The 17,302-nt window shown below is 39.2% G+C and overlaps 2 protein-coding genes across 2 annotated transcripts; both read left to right on the top strand.

Moving 5' to 3' along the window:
- Positions 1-720: 720 nt before the first annotated feature.
- LOC146636156 (uncharacterized) lies at positions 721-14,533 on the top strand. Its single transcript, XM_085350284.1, has 4 exons — positions 721-910; positions 1,117-1,176; positions 1,557-3,052; positions 14,507-14,533. The coding sequence occupies exons 1-4, from the start codon at positions 733-735 to the stop codon at positions 14,531-14,533; spliced, it is 1,761 nt and encodes a 586-aa protein (XP_085206410.1). The 5' UTR covers positions 721-732.
- LOC146636155 (myeloid-associated differentiation marker homolog) lies at positions 12,336-15,882 on the top strand. Its single transcript, XM_085350731.1, has 2 exons — positions 12,336-12,417; positions 14,507-15,882. Exon 2 carries the CDS (start codon positions 14,632-14,634, stop codon positions 15,475-15,477), a length of 846 nt encoding a protein of 281 aa, XP_085206857.1. The 5' UTR covers positions 12,336-12,417; positions 14,507-14,631; the 3' UTR covers positions 15,478-15,882.
- The last annotated feature ends 1,420 nt before the right edge of the window (positions 15,883-17,302 follow it).

The following is a 17,302-nucleotide window of genomic DNA, read 5'->3' as shown; positions in this document are numbered from 1 at the left end:
CAAACCGTCACACCTACTTAAAGCTGTGCTGGAATTACTCTGTGACAGCAGAAATGTGCATAAACTACTTACCGTAGGACGTTTTGCCAAAGTAGGAAGGTTTGTCAGAACACTGGAAGACCTTTTGACCTGTGTGAAAATTCAAGAGAGTTTAGTAATGCATGACAATGACACTTACACATATTTGGAGCTGAAAATAAATGTACAGAACACATACATAGCCCATCTCATGCATACATTTAAAATGTACATTTTCAGCCAAAACACATTCCTCACAGTGAGTTACAGTTTGGATTAAAGTTATAGATTGTACAACTGAAATAAATGCAGCTCTAGAATGTCTAAAGAGGTAGTTTAAAAATGTTCTTGTAAAGTTAGTGTTAAAAAGTTACATCATATGAACATGAATGATTGGGGTTAGAAAAAGTTTTTTAAAAGTATCTTTGATTCTGGAGCTCGTGATCATGCTTTGCCAAACAAACTCGACATGCTGCATGAAGGCAGATATGTTACTTTGATTCTTATTGCGGCTGAACAGAATGCAATGTCATGTTTCTCCTATGCCGTCATTATTTTGTGGATGTTTTTAACTTCTTCTGGTGATTTAAGAATTTTACAAATATGTGCAATTGTTTCAGCAAAAGCATAAATGAGTGATAATGGATTTTCCAGCTACATAAATGTACACCATTAATTAAACACTGCAATTTATCTCTTCTAGAACACTCTGGAATGCTCCATCCCTCTGCTAAAATCAGGGAAAGCATCTCTAAGCATGTATGGATCAAATTAACAGGCCCTGCAGCTGGATCTCTGACAGAAGCTTTCTGTCAAAATGTAGCAGGTTTGCAGGAAAACGTAAGCGCTAAAGTGGTAACACCACGAGAAGCACAGAAAGATGACATGACAGGTATCCTGAATAACTAAACAAATAAATGCTACATTTGTGTCATTTCATCTAATATCATTTTTCCAAAGCACCTTATTTCTCTCTATGCAATGTAGCAAATGACTTGAGCTCATAAGTACTTTTTTTTTTTAACAGAAATATGAATAAACAACTCTACAAAAACTGAATTGTCTAATGTGTTATTTTCCCTCGTTTTGCCCTTTTAGTGCCACCAACTATGATTGTCATGGAAGGAAAAGCAGCTGGGGCTCAAAAGTACATCAAAGGTAACAACATGCTTGAGGAGACATGAGTTTGACTCAGTTGTGTCTCTGAGGAAATCATCATCACTGACTGCTCTCCTGGCCCTATGTTTCTTTTCTTTTTTGAGTCTGGGAGAGTGTATTAAAATGTCTATTTCATTTCATCCTTGATTGCTTCCTATTTTCTTCCTCTTTCCTTTGTCAGTGTACACAGTCACATCTTTTTTTTATTTATTTATTTTTTTAGCACAAACCTCTAGTTAACAAACAATTATTCTCTAATGAGTGATGGCTTAACAACAGACACATTTATGTATATTTTTGATGTTTAATCTTCGAGTTCAAAATTACAACATACGAGTACTCAAATGCTCTATTAATTTTCTGTCTTCACTTGTTTCCAGTGGAAAAATTATACAGGATTGTCCTACTGGGAAACAGTGAAGCTGGGAAAAGCAGCCTAGCAAACGCCATGTTTGGACAAGACATGTTCAAGGTTAACAACACTGAATGTCAAACTGAGTCCAAATCTCTCCATGGAAGAAGAATTACCCTGATCAACACTCCTGATTTCTCTGGCCCAGGTAGATCAGAGGAGGAGCTGAAGCCTGAAATACTGAGGTGTATCACTGAGTGCACTCCAGGGCCTCATGCTTTTCTCATTGTGCTCAAAGTGGAGAAATCCACAGAGCAGCAGCAGAAGGCTGTTATTGAGAAAATAAGCCAGTATTTCTCAGAGGAAGTTTTCAAATATGCCTCAGTTGTCTTTACTCAGGATGGCCCAGACTCAGATGAAATGAAGATCAAACAGTTCATAGATCAGAATAAATATCTGAGTGATCTGGTGAAGAAGTGCAAGACCCGATACCACATCATTAATAAATACAACGGACAGGGTGGCAGCAGCCAGTTTAAAGTGACAGACCTACTAAACACAGTAGGCCAGGTAGTTAAAGAAAACAAGGGAGTGTGCTACACCAGCAAGATGTTGCCACAAGTAGACACCCGTAATAAGGCTAACAGCAGTGTCTCTAAGAATGAAATGATCAAACTTACAGGCGTTGGAGCAGAATCCATGGCAAAGGCTTTCTCTGGGTCAGCTGTTGTAGTTTTAACTCCAGGATCAACAAATGCAATTGAGAAAGATGGCACTGAAACAGATGAAAAAGAAGGAGAAAATGTAGAAGGAAAAGCTACATCAAAAAGAACTAACAATGGACAGAAAGAAATGACAAAAGAAGAAGGAGGAGGAAGAAAAAATGAAAAGCATGTCACATCAGAAAAAACGAATGATGAACAGACAGAAATGACAAAACAAGGAGATGAAGAAGAGGAAGAAGAAGAAGAAGGAGGAGGAAGAAAAACTGAAGAGCATGTCACATTAGAAAAAATGAATGATGAACAGACAGAAATGACAACAGAAGAAAATGGAGAAATAACAAAAGAAAAAGAAGAAAGAAAAAATGAAGGGAAAGTAGCAAAAGAAGAAGCACAAGAAAGAAAAACAAGTGCAAGTGGTGCAGCTGCTGGAGCATTATCAACAGCTATAGGAGGTGGTGTAGCTGCTGGAGCAGTATCAACAGCTATAGGAGGTGGTGTAGCTGCTGGAGCAGTATCAACAGCTATAGGAGGTGGTGTAGCTCCTGGAACAGGAGCAGGTGCAAGTGCTGGTACAGCAGGAGCTGGAGGTGCAGCCGGGACTGGAGGTGCAGCAGGAGCAGTAGAAGCAACAGGAGCAGGTGCAAGTGCTGGTACAGCAGGAGCTGGAGGTGCAGCCGGGACTGGAGGTGCAGCAGGAGCAGTAGAAGCAACAGGAGCAGGTGCAAGTGCTGGTACAGCAGGGGCTGGAGGCACAGCAGCAGGATATGTGGCAGCAGCAGCTGTAGTCACTGGAGGAGCAGTAGGCATAGCATGGCTAATACAAAAAATAAGATATGTGATAGAGTTGATAAAACAACATCTTGGAGTGGTATTACTGGTGCTCGTTTTCTACTCGTTGCTTTTGTCATGGTTTTTTCTCAAAGCACCATTTGCTGGGACCCTCCTCTTATCATTTTTGTTCCTGTTGCTTGTTATTATTCTTGTTATCATGTAATCACACCATAGATAAGGGCTATGTCCAATATGGCACATGAATCAGAAACACAGAATCTGTGATACAACATGACAGGTTTTATAATTCCTTGTTTCAAAAAGGAGATTTTACAAAACTACCCAAAATATCCGTTATTTTCATGCTGCTCTGTAATCAGAATCATTTTTTCTCTCTGTTTTGTCTTTTTTGTAAACTCAAGAAATGATTTCTTTATTTAAACAATTATGTTTAATAAAGTAATAATTCATTTAAAATCAACTCTGTACTCTAGTATTTCTACCAAATCACGAAACCTGTTTTTCCAGAGTAATTAAGCTACGTTCTACTTTTAAATAATTATATTTTTCAATAAGAAAATGAACTATGTTCTGTCACACATATTTCTTTGTCTTGTGCAAAAATAAATGAATGAATTGTCACTGATATTTTTGGATGCATTTTTCCCCTTACTGACTTGCAAGGTTGTGTTGAGTGCTCAAAGAGAAGCCTCAAGTGGCTTCTTGAGTTCCAAAACAACTGACAGAGTTGTAGGTATTTAAGCCTTAGAGTAGGTGTCTCTTTAGAGATGGTCCTAGTGTTATTGACACATTATTGATCATATGAGTCATCACATAGGCCAGAGTGTCGAACCTCTGTAAGACATTGCCCTAAATACACAATAAATACATAATACATAAAAAATTTAGAGTAATTGCCAAAGAAAACAATGGAGTGTGCTACACTAACAAGATGTTGTGGTTGATTTGGTTGTGGGTGCTACTACCACATAGCAAAATGGTATGGCCCGGACCTGGCCCACACAATGTGCTTACACATGGCTCACATACCGCAAAGAATGCCCTTTGCTGGCCCAGATCTGGTTTGCCAGATGTGGCCCACACATGGGTCAGCACCAGTGTTGGGTAAGTTACTTTAAAAAAGTAATTAATTACTAATTACTAATTATTTAGTCAATATTGTATTTAAAATACTTATCTAATTACTGTGTCAGAAAATTAACTTAATTACTAAATAAGTAATTTAACTACATACTTCTTAAAATCCCTATAAACCTTGAGTGGGCAAACAATAGAAATGTATCTTTTTTTTTTAAAGACAGTAAGCAGCGGTAGCATCTCTTCCACAATGTAGCCTGCAATCATTTTTTAAGCTCACCTTCAGACTCTTTCTGTACTGCTGACATAAAATCAGGAGTTGCCACGGTGTTATCCATGGATGATGAACAAGAATCACTCAGACGTGTTCGTCTATGCTTTCGTGTCAGGCGCTTCAGCAGATTACTCGTGCTATTAACAGCAGCCGATAGATTTTTCTCCCCAGGACATAGCTTACATATTACTGTAATATTCTTGTCTGCTTGTTTCAGAAAAGTGAAGAGACGGGAATATGTCCATTTCATAAAATGGCGGCAAACTGGCGCAAAATGATGTGCAGCTGCACTACAGCGATGTTAAAGCGGCAGAGTTTACTTTTACCTTTAGAAGATAAATTATTGAAATTAAATAATGATATTCAGTGAGTTTAAGTATTTTACAATGTAACGCAAGTACATTGTAAGTAACTGTAATTAAAATACCTAAAAATGAACAGTAATTAGTTACTCTACTTTTTCAGTTGAAAAGTAATTTAATTACAGTAACGTGTTACTTAGTAACGCATTACACCCAACACTGGTCAGCACAAGGCCAGTTGCAGACACACTGGTGGCCCTGTGCTGGCCCATATGTGGATCATCTCTGGCAAACCTGATCTGGGCCACCGAAGGGCCATCATTCTTTGCGGTATGTGGGCCATGTGTAAGTTGTGTGCAGCCAGTTGTAGACACACTGCTGGCCCTGTGCTGGCCCAGAACACTTTCAGCTCTGGCCCCAGATGTCAGACTAATGTGTACCTTAATCAAGCCATGTAATAACAACATGTGCCAGAACATGCAAAACAGTGCAAAAGTAACATGCCGAAACTCTGTTCAGACAGTGAATGGACTGATTCTTTTATAGCGCTTTTTTGTTCTCCCAGATTACTCAAAGTGCCACATTCAGTCAATCACACATTTTCTTTAAACTGAGTGCTTCCGAACTACATTTTTACACATTCATGCAAGTGCAATGTTTGTTTGGCGGCCCATACCCTAGGCGGGGTGACGGGCAGTGGTAGTAGTAGTAGTAATAGCATTGTTTGTACTTTTGTTGGTGCAGTACGGCCCATTGTAAATATTTTGAAAGTCTATCTGAAAATCAACTCTTAATTTCATGTTGTTTCTCTTTTTTACATACTTTTCTCCCCCTACCACTCTGGTGGAAGCTTTTAGGTTTCATTTATCCGTCATTTCATGAACTGTACAGGGTCTTTTAACTCGACAGGAAAATCCAGTCAACTGTGGAAAATTTAAATATGTATATGCATTAGGGCTGCTCAATTAATCGAATTTTAATCACGATTACGATCTGGGCTTTCAACGATCATTAAAAATGACTGAGCCGATTATTAGCCCCTCCCTCATTTATCCGCGACACCTTAGAGGCCGGTCCGTGAAAATATTGTCGGGCATAAACCGGTCTGTGGCGCAAAAAAGGTTGGACACCGCTGATTAAGAGGACCCGAGGGAAGCTCGGAAAGCTAAGCAGAAGTTATTTGGAGAGGAGAGTGACTGCCGTTGGTTGAAAAGAGAGGTAAAAAAAACTTCAGTGGTGTTGCACAATATTTTATATTATTTTTTAAAGTCATTATTCAATACATTGTTATTGTTAACCCTTTAAAGCCGGTCAGAGCAGCACGCTCCGTTTTGTGTAACTATTTTTGAATCCCTGTAGAACCGCGTAAGCTAGCACAATAATTTTTTTTGCATATGAAACCGGAGGAGTTGTACTTACATCTGATGCCATCAGCTTGTCCTCGGTCACGGTTTCCTTCCACATAAAGCTTTGCAAAAGCTGCATAAAAAGCGCTTGCAGGAACAAAAACATAATATTCCAGAAACACGCTTTGCCGATCTGATCAGCTGTTCATAACACTTCCCACAGTGAAACAGACTTCAGCGCGAACTATCGCATGTCCGCCATTTCCTGCCCGAAACAGGAAGTGACGTCATTTTGCGGAAAATGTAGTTTTTTTACTTGTAGGCCTATACTGGTCATGTTTGACTTTTCTGAATAGTTGCTGGGATGCTTGGAACTCGAATTGCACAGCTGGAAATAGTTTATTTTGATGCTGTTTTCTTTGCAAATTTGCATCATAGGATTGTTTTTTTTTGTTTTTCCTGCAGTATATAAAAATTGCTGTATCTCCAAAATAAAACTATGAAGACACTCAAAATAAATTTCCTGTTGTTGTAAACTATTCTTTGCAACTTTTTTGTATTTAAAGTTTTGAGGGATAAACCTCTTAAATTTCTCCAAGTAGAAATATATGTAAAAAAAACAAAAACGATTTTCAATTTTTTTGTAGTTTATTGCACTTTTTTGCAATTTATGTAGTTACTATGGACTTAATGCATACATATTATTAAAATATGGGCTACAACAGTTGTATAGCAACTTGAAATGCTCCCACAAATGGCACTACAACACATGTAAAAAAATAATATAAGCTCTGGCGGACTTGGTTCTATAGTAGGTCTTAAAGGGTTAAATAAATATCGTCAAATAATCGAGATCTCAATTTCAGTGAAAATAATCGTGATTATCATTTTTGCCATAATCGAGCAGCCCTAATATGCATATAATTATGCACAATACATCTTTGTGTGACATAAGACTTAATTTACTCTTTCAATAACACCCTGGATATAAAATGTATGTATATGTTCCTGTTAAGAGGCGTACTTACCAGATTTGAATGTAAAAAAAAAAAAAAAACTCTGCTAAACTTAACAACAAATAACACATTCTGCTGTTGTAATCAAATATCCCTACAGTGCATTGAATGCGTACACTGATGCTCGAATTTTTGTGAGATTCATAGGCCTATATTTACAAACAGACCATAGAAGAAGACCATCAGCTGTCAAAATGTCTGTTGTATCACTCATTAAATACCAGTGTTGGGTAAGTTACTTTAAAATAGTAACTTAGCTACATTACTAGTTACTTCTCTCAAAAGTAACTAAGTTACTTCAAGTTACTCGTTACTTTCAAAGTAACTAGTTACTAGGGAAAGTAACTTTGGTTTTACTCAGAATTCTCTTGTTAATGTGTTGCTTCCATAACTTTGCCAGTCTTCTAGCTTGCTTACTTGCCACAAGTGCACTGTGCCACCTACCAATAGAAAGGAAAAAATAATCTGCATATTTCCACGAGAGAAATCCCACGCCTGGACCGTCATTGACTGCTGCCATGATTCTAGCCTACGTCACAGCGTCATGTGCGCCTTTTACATCCAACACAAAAACTGCAGTTGTGGTGCTTTCGATTGTACTCAGAACTCGGAAATTCTGCCTTCTGAATAGGAAGATGTAGGCAACACCAGACTGCAGATGAGCTGCATACAGAGCTGGACTGGGACAAAAAAATCGTCCTGCCATTATAGGAAAAATCATAAAGCCTTTGAATGAAAATAAACACTGTTGTGACAGTGATGTACACTGTTTTGATGGTATATATGCATCAATCTATCAATCGTTTGTTGTAAGATTCAGATAATTATTTTTTAGAAGCTAGATATTTTAAATGAGAATAAGAAAGAAAAGTATTTCTTTGTGCCCCCCTCTCCCTGTTAATGTCCTACCTGCCCCCCTGGCAACACTTTGCTAGATCCGCACCTGCACAGTTACCAGCTGTCAGCTACCTAAAAAAGGATCCTGGGGTTATTTGTCTCTCAGAAACAGTTCATAACTTCCCTTCAACTCATTCATGTCACCTAAAAGGTAAACCTGTTTCTCCATCACCTGTTCAGCTCTGATGATTCAGTAAGGACATCTCCTGGTTTCATCTTCATGTTTCCCTCTCACCAGATAACCAAACCATATCATGACCAGCAGCTTTTTTGCAGCTGTGGCTCCAGCAAACATCAGCTGATACTAGAAATTAATATTAAATGAATTCTAACAATAGCTGATCAAGCTTAAAAGTGCTGCTGTTGTTTAGCGCGACATCCGCTGGTTTCCTCTTTCGGCGCAAAGTGAGCGATAAACAAACAAGAGAGAAAAGACGATCAGCTGATCATTGATCAGTTTTCATGATTGAAGTAGAAACGGGAGAGGGAGGGGAGAGGATGAGAGAAGAAGAGGCAGCTGCAGCGTAAACACAGAATAACTCCAGCTTTGTGTCTTTTTCATTGTAGCTGAATTACGGGACAAACTGTTCCTTTTCACCTCAATAAGAAACGCGTAATATTTTCTCTGAATACCAGACGGGACGGTTGGCAACTCTAATAACTTATGAACAAAATAAAGTTCAACATCATTAACTTCATAGCACCCACCCAGCTGTATAGAAACTCCGTCATGCTAGCTAGCAGGCAGTACGGAAAAAGTCAGAATAACGAAAATAAACTCCACCTAAACATGGTTCATATCTGACCCAGAGAGACTGCAGGTCATAACTTCTTACCTGAAGTTCAGTTCACACTTGGACCGGCGGCCGCCTCGGGTCTCTTTTCCTTCTGCGTCCCTTTTCCTTCATCCACCTGCTGGCCTCCACCACTTGCTAATGTTACTGAATCTGTGGAAGCTCCGCGATAGCCACCACACGAAGTAACGAGTAACGCGTTCCTGATTTTGGCATAATAACTAGTTACCGTGCTCGTTACCACAATAATAACGTAGTTACTGTAACGAGTTAGTCCCAACACTGTTAAATACAGAGTAATGAGTGGAATAATCTGCTCATTATTCAGTTGTTCCTCTCTGTCAAGATCTCTACAACTGTTGAATTTAATTGTCAAATTCGAAGTATGTTCAAGAGTGGTTGCCACAAAAGAAAAGAAAGTATAATCCATAAGAAATTACTTCATTAATTACATCAATTACTTAAAATCAACACTCCCTTATCGCAATTTACAAGGGAAATACCACTGAAAGTCAATTAAAAGACTGTTGGATTGACACTTTCTCTGTGAAAAAACAGATTTAACTGATTTACTAACTTGCCTTTTATGCATCAAAAGCAGTGCTGAGATATTGTTAAAAATCATATGTGTCCATTTAAAAATGAATCATGGTGGAATGAACAAAAATTATTAATGGTTACAGTGACTGAAAGTCTGAACTAACTGAAGAGTTCAGTGATAGTGAGACAGTCTCGCATGGTCATGATGTTCAAACAACTGGAACTTAATGCATCTATTGTCACTGTTATGGCCCGTCTAGGCGCGGCCAGACCACAACATAAAGGGTGATCCATCCCCGTCCAACCCCAAGCAGCACGTCACACACTTAATATTTTGTGACAGTGATTTATTTACAATAAGTGCAGTTAAACAAAGGAAGGGAGCATACCACAACTTCAGGGTGAACCCAAGGCCAAAACAACAAACAAAAAGTAACCTATCTCAGGAATAAACACAACTTACCTACTCAAAAGAACCAAACGACAATCACTTTCCTCCCTGCCTAACAAAAACAGGAGAAAACTGATCAACCAAAAAGGCGGTCCACCCCTACATGCTCTTACATTAACATAATATTTTGACACAGTGAACGGTCTGCCGGTTGGGTTGGGCCGAGGATGAATGACGTGGCAGTCCCCGGCGGTCTCTTCTTATCCGCTGCCTCCCGATCCTCAGCCAATCGGTGTGAGCCATCCACCCTGGTCGGGAGTGAGGACGGGTTGCCTGGACACTCAAATTCACACATGATTACGATCACAGTCGTAACAGTCACCATTTCTGCCTAAGGACTCCCATGTTACCTATCAGGTGTTTACCATCCTGCTTTCTGAGAAAATAGAAATAAAACAACATATGATGCACTCTTAGCTTCAATTCAAGCGTTTTAGCATTTAATTTCTTACCACTTACAGCCATTTTATACACTGTACCCTATCTGCAGATGCTCACTATTAATTGGAAAAACTAAGATAATTTGAAATTTAAAATAACTTTTTAAACCTTGGACGAGGTAGTCAAAGACTGTTTCAAGTCTAGAACCAATGGACATTGCCAAATTAAGTGCTTCCTCCTTTGAGATTCTCTGCCAAATCTTTAATAGAGCCACCTTCTCTTGTTTGCTTGTTGGAAGGAGGAACCCCCCACCACCACCACCCCCCCAAAAAAATAAAATAAAATAAAATATAAAAAAATCAGGAAATACAGAAAAGACAGGAATCCGGTTAGAATGTTTGAGAAATTTAATACGAAGTTTGCATTCATGCCACTAGGTGTGTTTTTTGTTGGTTTGCCCTTGCCCTTTATGCAACCTTTCAGTTCAAAAGCTGTTTGAAAATCATAAAGTCAAGTCTGAGTCCAGAACTGACTGAAGAGAGCACTCAGAATGAGACAGAGCCTTAAATGAACATGATATTTAAAGACTGCTTTAAGTCTATAACCAATGGGCAGTGTTTCCCTCGTTGAGATGCTCTGCCAGGCCTTTGGTAGAGCCACCTTCAGTTGTTTGCTTGTTGGTGGGTCTCTCTCGATTCAGTTTTGTATTTATTTTGAACAAGATATACTCTACTAAAGCATACAGGAACATCCAGTTCCAGGTAGAGGAAATGCTCAAAACAAGGAAGGAGGAATAAAACAGATAAAAAAAACCAAACCAAACCAAAAGGACGGTCATCAGGAAATACAGAGACAGAAGACAGGTGTCAGACTAGAGAGCCTGAGATATTTGAGACCATTTGCATTCATGCCACTCGGCATTTATATTTTTAGAAGGTTTTGTTGGTTTGCTTATGCCATCAGAGTCATCCCATACTTGTCCTTTATGCAGCTTTTCAGTTCAGGCAGACTCTTTAGGGCTTTAAGCATCAAGATTAATAATACAGATAGGTCTGTAATTTAGTGGACAACAAGACATTTTTGCATCTGTACAAGACCACTGTGGACTTTAACTCAAGCACACAATACATGATTGAAATGCAAACTTTCAAATTTAATTCAAAGGGTTTAACTTGAATAGTACTACTGAATTCTGAAACACATTCTTTTTTTATGGCTTATGCTGTGCGATAACAGTTTCCCATTGCACTGAGCAAAGCATAGCACAGCTGGCTGGAAAGCAATCAAATGTGCTGTGGTGTGTCATAAATTTGTGGTGCATATTCTACAAATAAAGGTCATGAATAGGGATGGGCATCAAAACCCGGTTCTTGTTGAGAACCAGTTCCCACTGTTTCAATTCCTTGGAATTGTTTGCCATTTTTGCAAACGATTGCAAACGAATAAGAAAAAAATAATATATACTTGAAACAAGTCTAATCATCTAACACATGAGACTGGAAACTAGCTTGTAATGTTCAAAACAAGATGGACAAGATAATCTGGCTAAATTTAAGACAATAACTCTTGTTAAGCTGCAAGGAATTTGCAGTGTATCATTTTTTGATTGGTCGACATGTCATCTGTGAACTTGCAGAGCGTTCTCACTCCCGAGGCGTAACATGTCGACGTTTTGAACTTCACGATTGTACCAGACGGGTTCAGCGGTTTGCTTAGAGGGAGGAGAGGAGAGAGGAGGGCACAACCCTGGGAGGATTTTCTGGATGCTTGATGTGATTCTTTCCAGCCTCACTTACTGTTTCCCCTCTGTAAAATTCCACTCAGGAGTCTTGACATTTCTACTCAGAAGTAACTTGAAATTTCAAGATAGTCATAATGTGGGGTTATTGTGTCAGAATTTTGACACAATAACCCCAAATTATGACATAACTTACACTTTTGACCTATCGCTGCCTGTTAATTTATTTATTCATTTATTTATTTACTGGCAGTAACAAGCGTCCACGCCCATGCAGCAGCGCTACTACTCGACACAACTGCGTAAGCATCTGTGAGGACATGCCAGAAATGACCTTTTTATTTGTTCCTTTATTATGTGAGTAAGCCATCTCCGAGAAGAGGAACTGTGACAATTTTGCTGGACGTGGAGGAGGTTTTAGACTTTACCAAATATGGCAGTGTGGGGCGTGGGACCCACAGTCCGCAGACAGATATCGCTGGATAACAGAGGGGATGCGCCGAGGAACTTAAAGCTTTAACATTATTGTGAAATAAAACTCCTGGCTCAGAAATCGGTAAGATCCCGCCTCAGAATGATATGTTGCTCTGAAAGATTTTAAGTAAAACGTAGCAGTTCGTGTTTATCGCGGTCTATTCTTGGAGTAGAGCTCATTACAAAGGCATAGCACCGAGGCGCGGTATGTCCGCTATCTGACATGGAAAACTTCTTAATTACTCAGTTAAACGGTTGATAAACGCCTCTGTTATACAGAACATACTCTTAGAAATAAACACGCCTCTTCTGGTAGGGTATCTGCATGAAAACGAGCATAGATTTCTTTCATAGCTTTATTATTTTAAGAGAGGTAAGAAATCCTGCAATAGCCTATTTGATTTAACATAACCTGTTATTTGTGAGAAACTTTCTTTGCCCCCATTTTACAACAGTGTGGGTGGTTCCCTTTAACTTTTAAGCTTTATATGGCACTACCCTCTCGACTGGGTTTTGTTAAGAACCGAGGTATGCATGGTATGCGCGCTACCAAACCAAAAGCGTAAACCCAAACCTGGTTTCCTGTCAGCAGAAGAGGCCACATAACCTACACCGCGCAACCGCACCTTTTTTCTGATGTATCAGGACCATGCTGCTGTTGAAATATTAACAGTCATCTCTCTCAGTTTAGATCACCATGCATGGAGTGTGTTTAAACTGAGAGACTCCAACAGGAACTTAAAGAAAACTTTTCTGGATGTTGATCCCTGTTAAAAAATATACCCGAAATAGTCCTAATATTCTGGCATGATTGCCATTTAGTCTGAAAAACTGCTTCGATGTTGCTACTGTTGCTTCCTGGATACTCGCTGTTAGCCCTTCAGAGCTGCTTCCTGTTTTGTGTGAGTTTATTGAACGTGACCTATGGGGGCGGGGGTGAGCTAGAGTTTATCTTCCAGTGAAATTCGCCACACCCTAGAAATACAACAGATGTTTCACTCTTTTGCATTAAAAATGATGTAGGTAAAAGGGTATTTCCTTACTCACTCAATCTGCCAAAACACCTACTTTTACCTATCTCATAAGTATATGGGGATTTGGCTAAAATGCAGAATGCAGAATTTGTAGACACTGGCATCATGAAGCTTTATAGATTAGCTTCAAGATGCCAGATCCATGTGGACTTCAGAGGGAGTCCACATGAGTAATGCACATGAGAAGTTATGAGCAGCGCGGAAACTCTTAATCTTAAAACTGTTTACTCAGTCCTCACGGTGAGTGTTTAGAGGCAAGCCCCACTTAATGCTCCTCAATAATAATGGGAATTTCAAGCAGAAATTAACTGAACTGGGGGTTTTCTCAGCAGTGCGTGCACAGTGAGGGACTCACCTGCTAAATCTGAAATGAGTAAAATAAATGTCAGCGAAAATGCAGGTGTAAGATTAATGCACAAATGTTGCATTTGTTATTATTAGAATGTGATTTTAAAGTGATTTGCAGATACGGTGCAGTAAAATAGTAACCGGGACAGCTTGTGGTCTGATGCTCAATAATATTTGGTATTTTTCGTCAGCAGTTCCACACAGATTTCTGTTTGTAAAAATGCAGCTTTCCTCTGGATAAATACTGGACTCCACCTGTACTAATCCTCAGAACCTTTTGCATAGTGCCCAGTGATTTCTATCAGTACAGTTATTTCTCATGTCAAAAGCATACAGATTTTCCTTTATCCCCCTCTCATTCACCTGAACTGCCTTGCTGTTTCCAGAGAGAAACATATGTGAAACCTGAGCTTACACCTGATTATTTTTGTTAAAAGTCACTCATCAATCGCTGTCTAATGCTCCCTCCTTGGGATTTTCTGTTAGCTTATTTATGAACAGTCCAGTGGTAAAATTTTGCTAGTATAGTACTAGTATAGCATCAGGATGGCATGTGATTTTAACAAGAAATAAGATTAAACTTAAATGTTAGACTCTGGAAAACTCAGCTACTCTTTTTATGGACTGTGAATAATTCAATAAATAAATAAATTTAAAACAATTTCAACATTTTTAAAATGTCAAAAATAATTTTGTTTTCCACAGACGTACTGTACAGTTATTCCTTAACTGCATATTAAAACATCTTTGCTTCATTTTATTCTGATTATCTTTGTCTTCTTCCTGCAGATTATGAGACAAATGCCCACTAAGTAGAGGAGAAGCAGGATCCGACATTCAGTACAAGACTCGTCTTGAAACTTGCAGGACTATTAAAGTCACTTTCACCTCCTGACAGACTGTAACATCCCATCATGCCATTGATTGTGGTCCCTACTTCCCAGTTGCTCTGGATGCGAGTAGCTGCCCTGTTATTCACCTGTGTGGCATTCAGCGTCGCTGCACATGGAGCTCATCTGCCCCACGGAGGCATGGCTGACTGGTGCATCTTCTGCTGGGCGTTCAGCTTCGCTTGCACTCTGCTGGTCCTGCTGGTAGAGTTGTTTGGCCTGCAGGCCCGGGTGCCAGTGTCCTGGTCCAACTTCCCCATCACTGTCGCCTGCTACGCTGCCCTACTCTGCCTTTCAGCATCCATCATCTTCCCAGTCTTCTTCCTTAGACACCAGTTGCCCTCTGGTGAAACTCGTGACCATCGCATAGTTTCCACAGTCTTCTCCTGCCTGGCAGCGGTTGCCTACATGGGGGAGGTGAGCCTGTCTAAAGCAAGGCCAGGAGAGGTGGCAGGTTACATGGCTACAGCTCCGGGCTTACTGAAAGTGTGCCAGACCTTTTTGGCCTGTATTATCTTCATCCTCATCAGCAGCCCAGTGACATACGACCGTCATCCAGCACTGAAGTGGTGCATGGCAGTGTACTGCATCTGCTTCATCCTCTCCATGGCTGTGGTGGTGCTGTGTGTGGGAGAGTGGACCGGCTGTCTCCCCATCCCATTCTCCAAGTTCCTTTCGGCATATGGGCTCCTGGCGGTTATCATGTATTTGACTGCCACCATCCTCTGGCCTGTGTTCCAGTTTAACAAGAGTTACGGGAGAAACGATAACTCAGAAACAATCGCTGCAGCTGTAATCACTGCCATCAATTTCCTGCTTTATGTTGCTGACCTAGTGTACAGTGCCAGATTAGTGTTTGTCAGTGGCTGAGAAGTGGAGAGATGTAGCGCTAGTGTTGCCCCCCCCCCCCCATTTCAAAATCCTGAAACTTTCTTAAAATCTTGAAATCCTCCGAAGGACTCCCAAATTTGAAAAGCCTGTTTTGCCTGTGAGTATGTATTTATTTGAATGTGATCAAATAATTGCCATACAGCATTTAACCTCTAATGTGAAATGATGTGTGCAACACAACTCAGCTATCAAAGTGTGAGATTTCATATAATCGTGTGGGAAAAAAGTAAATTATGTACTATTAAAGCCAATAAAGTCAGCACACTGGAGCACAGGGGGGTGGCAAAATTGGGCACTTGCATTTCAACACGCTCTAACTGAAAGATCATCATCTTGTAATCTTTTGTTAACAGTGCTTTAAAGTCATATCAGTATCAATATCATAATAATAACAACACAGTATTATGATATTTGTATTAGTTAAAGAAATAAAGCTTTTATCATAAAACAAATATCTCAGACTTTTTACTCACTTGGAAAGGAAATGGAATAAGTGAGATGAGCTGTCAAAGATGACAGGAAGTATCGATAATTAGTTACACTTAGTCATAAAAAGTAATTTTAATTCAAATAAGAATATACATTCTGAGTCATGTGTTTTCACCCTTTAAATAATTGCTACAATGAATACAAGAACTTTCATTTTGTTGGAAATCTATACGTCTTTTTAAATACCCAACACTGATACATGAATTACTTGAGAGGAGACCCTGCAGGGCAGAAAGCACTATTAAGTATTTTATGCAAAGTTTGGCATGTGTGCCACACTGCTGTGGTGAAAGTAGTATTTATTGTTTACACTGTTGGTCTCTGCCATATTGTAGTGTTAAAGCTATTGCAGTATTTCCAGAAGAAGTTAATCAGTGTTTTGGTGAATAAGATTGGCAGCCATCTTCATGTCCTTAAAACAAACTCTTGACAGTAACTTTAAAGGATGAAAACCAGGTCCAGGTGGAGGATCTGCCTGAAGAAACGGGAAGTACATTGCAAGCAAACAAAGAAGCAGTTATACAGAAAGCAGGGCTGACAGAAATATAACAAGCAAATGGCTGAATTACACAGAAGCAGAGATCATACAGTTTAGTTTTTAGTGCCTTTGGGGAAATTTTGACAGGCACTACAAAAAAGTGACACTATTGTGACACTGGGAGAGAACTATTAAAAATGGAAATTATTTTAATAAAAGGAAGATCAGAAAAGCTTAACACCTAAAGGTGGCTGTACAGGATGTAATGCAGCAGAAACATCACAGAAAAAGGTAAAAATAAAGCACATGCTGCAATGAATAAAGTCCAAACTGGTGTAAATGTGATTAAACCTTAGAAAACACACTTAGAAAAGAGGAATTTACCCATTTTAACATTTATATGTTTGTGTTTATTCATAATAGATTATACTTGCTTGTTTTGGCTTTCTGAAATTAATGATGTAGTAGCAAGGTGAATAAAATCAATATTAACAAGAAAACTTAAAATCTGGCTTAATATTAGACATGAACGTCTTCTATCCTTTAATGCTTACCATGTTTCTGCACAAAACATGTGTCTTACCTGTAACCAGTCATGTGTAGTTATATACTGTACTTTCTACTGTACTTTCACCTGTGGAAACACACGAAAAAGAAAAGAATGCAACATTATATGTTTGCATCATCCACTTCATGCCAGAGCAACATGCTATAATAACATATAGGGGCTCATAGCAAGACCACTGGAACATTTATCTTTTCTGTTCTAGTGTAGAAGGGTAAACCTCACATATGTGTTAAGATATTCATGCTAACGCAGAATTCAGCAACTGAAAA

The sequence above is a fragment of the Diplotaxodon limnothrissa genome, linkage group LG3 (genome assembly GCF_057381915.1).
Source record: "Diplotaxodon limnothrissa isolate DT_005_m linkage group LG3, D_limnothrissa_male_GT1.1, whole genome shotgun sequence".
Classification (NCBI taxonomy): domain Eukaryota; kingdom Metazoa; phylum Chordata; class Actinopteri; order Cichliformes; family Cichlidae; genus Diplotaxodon; species Diplotaxodon limnothrissa.
The sequence above is the reverse complement of the archived record's forward strand: the minus strand, read 5'-3'. Positions and strand labels throughout refer to the sequence as shown.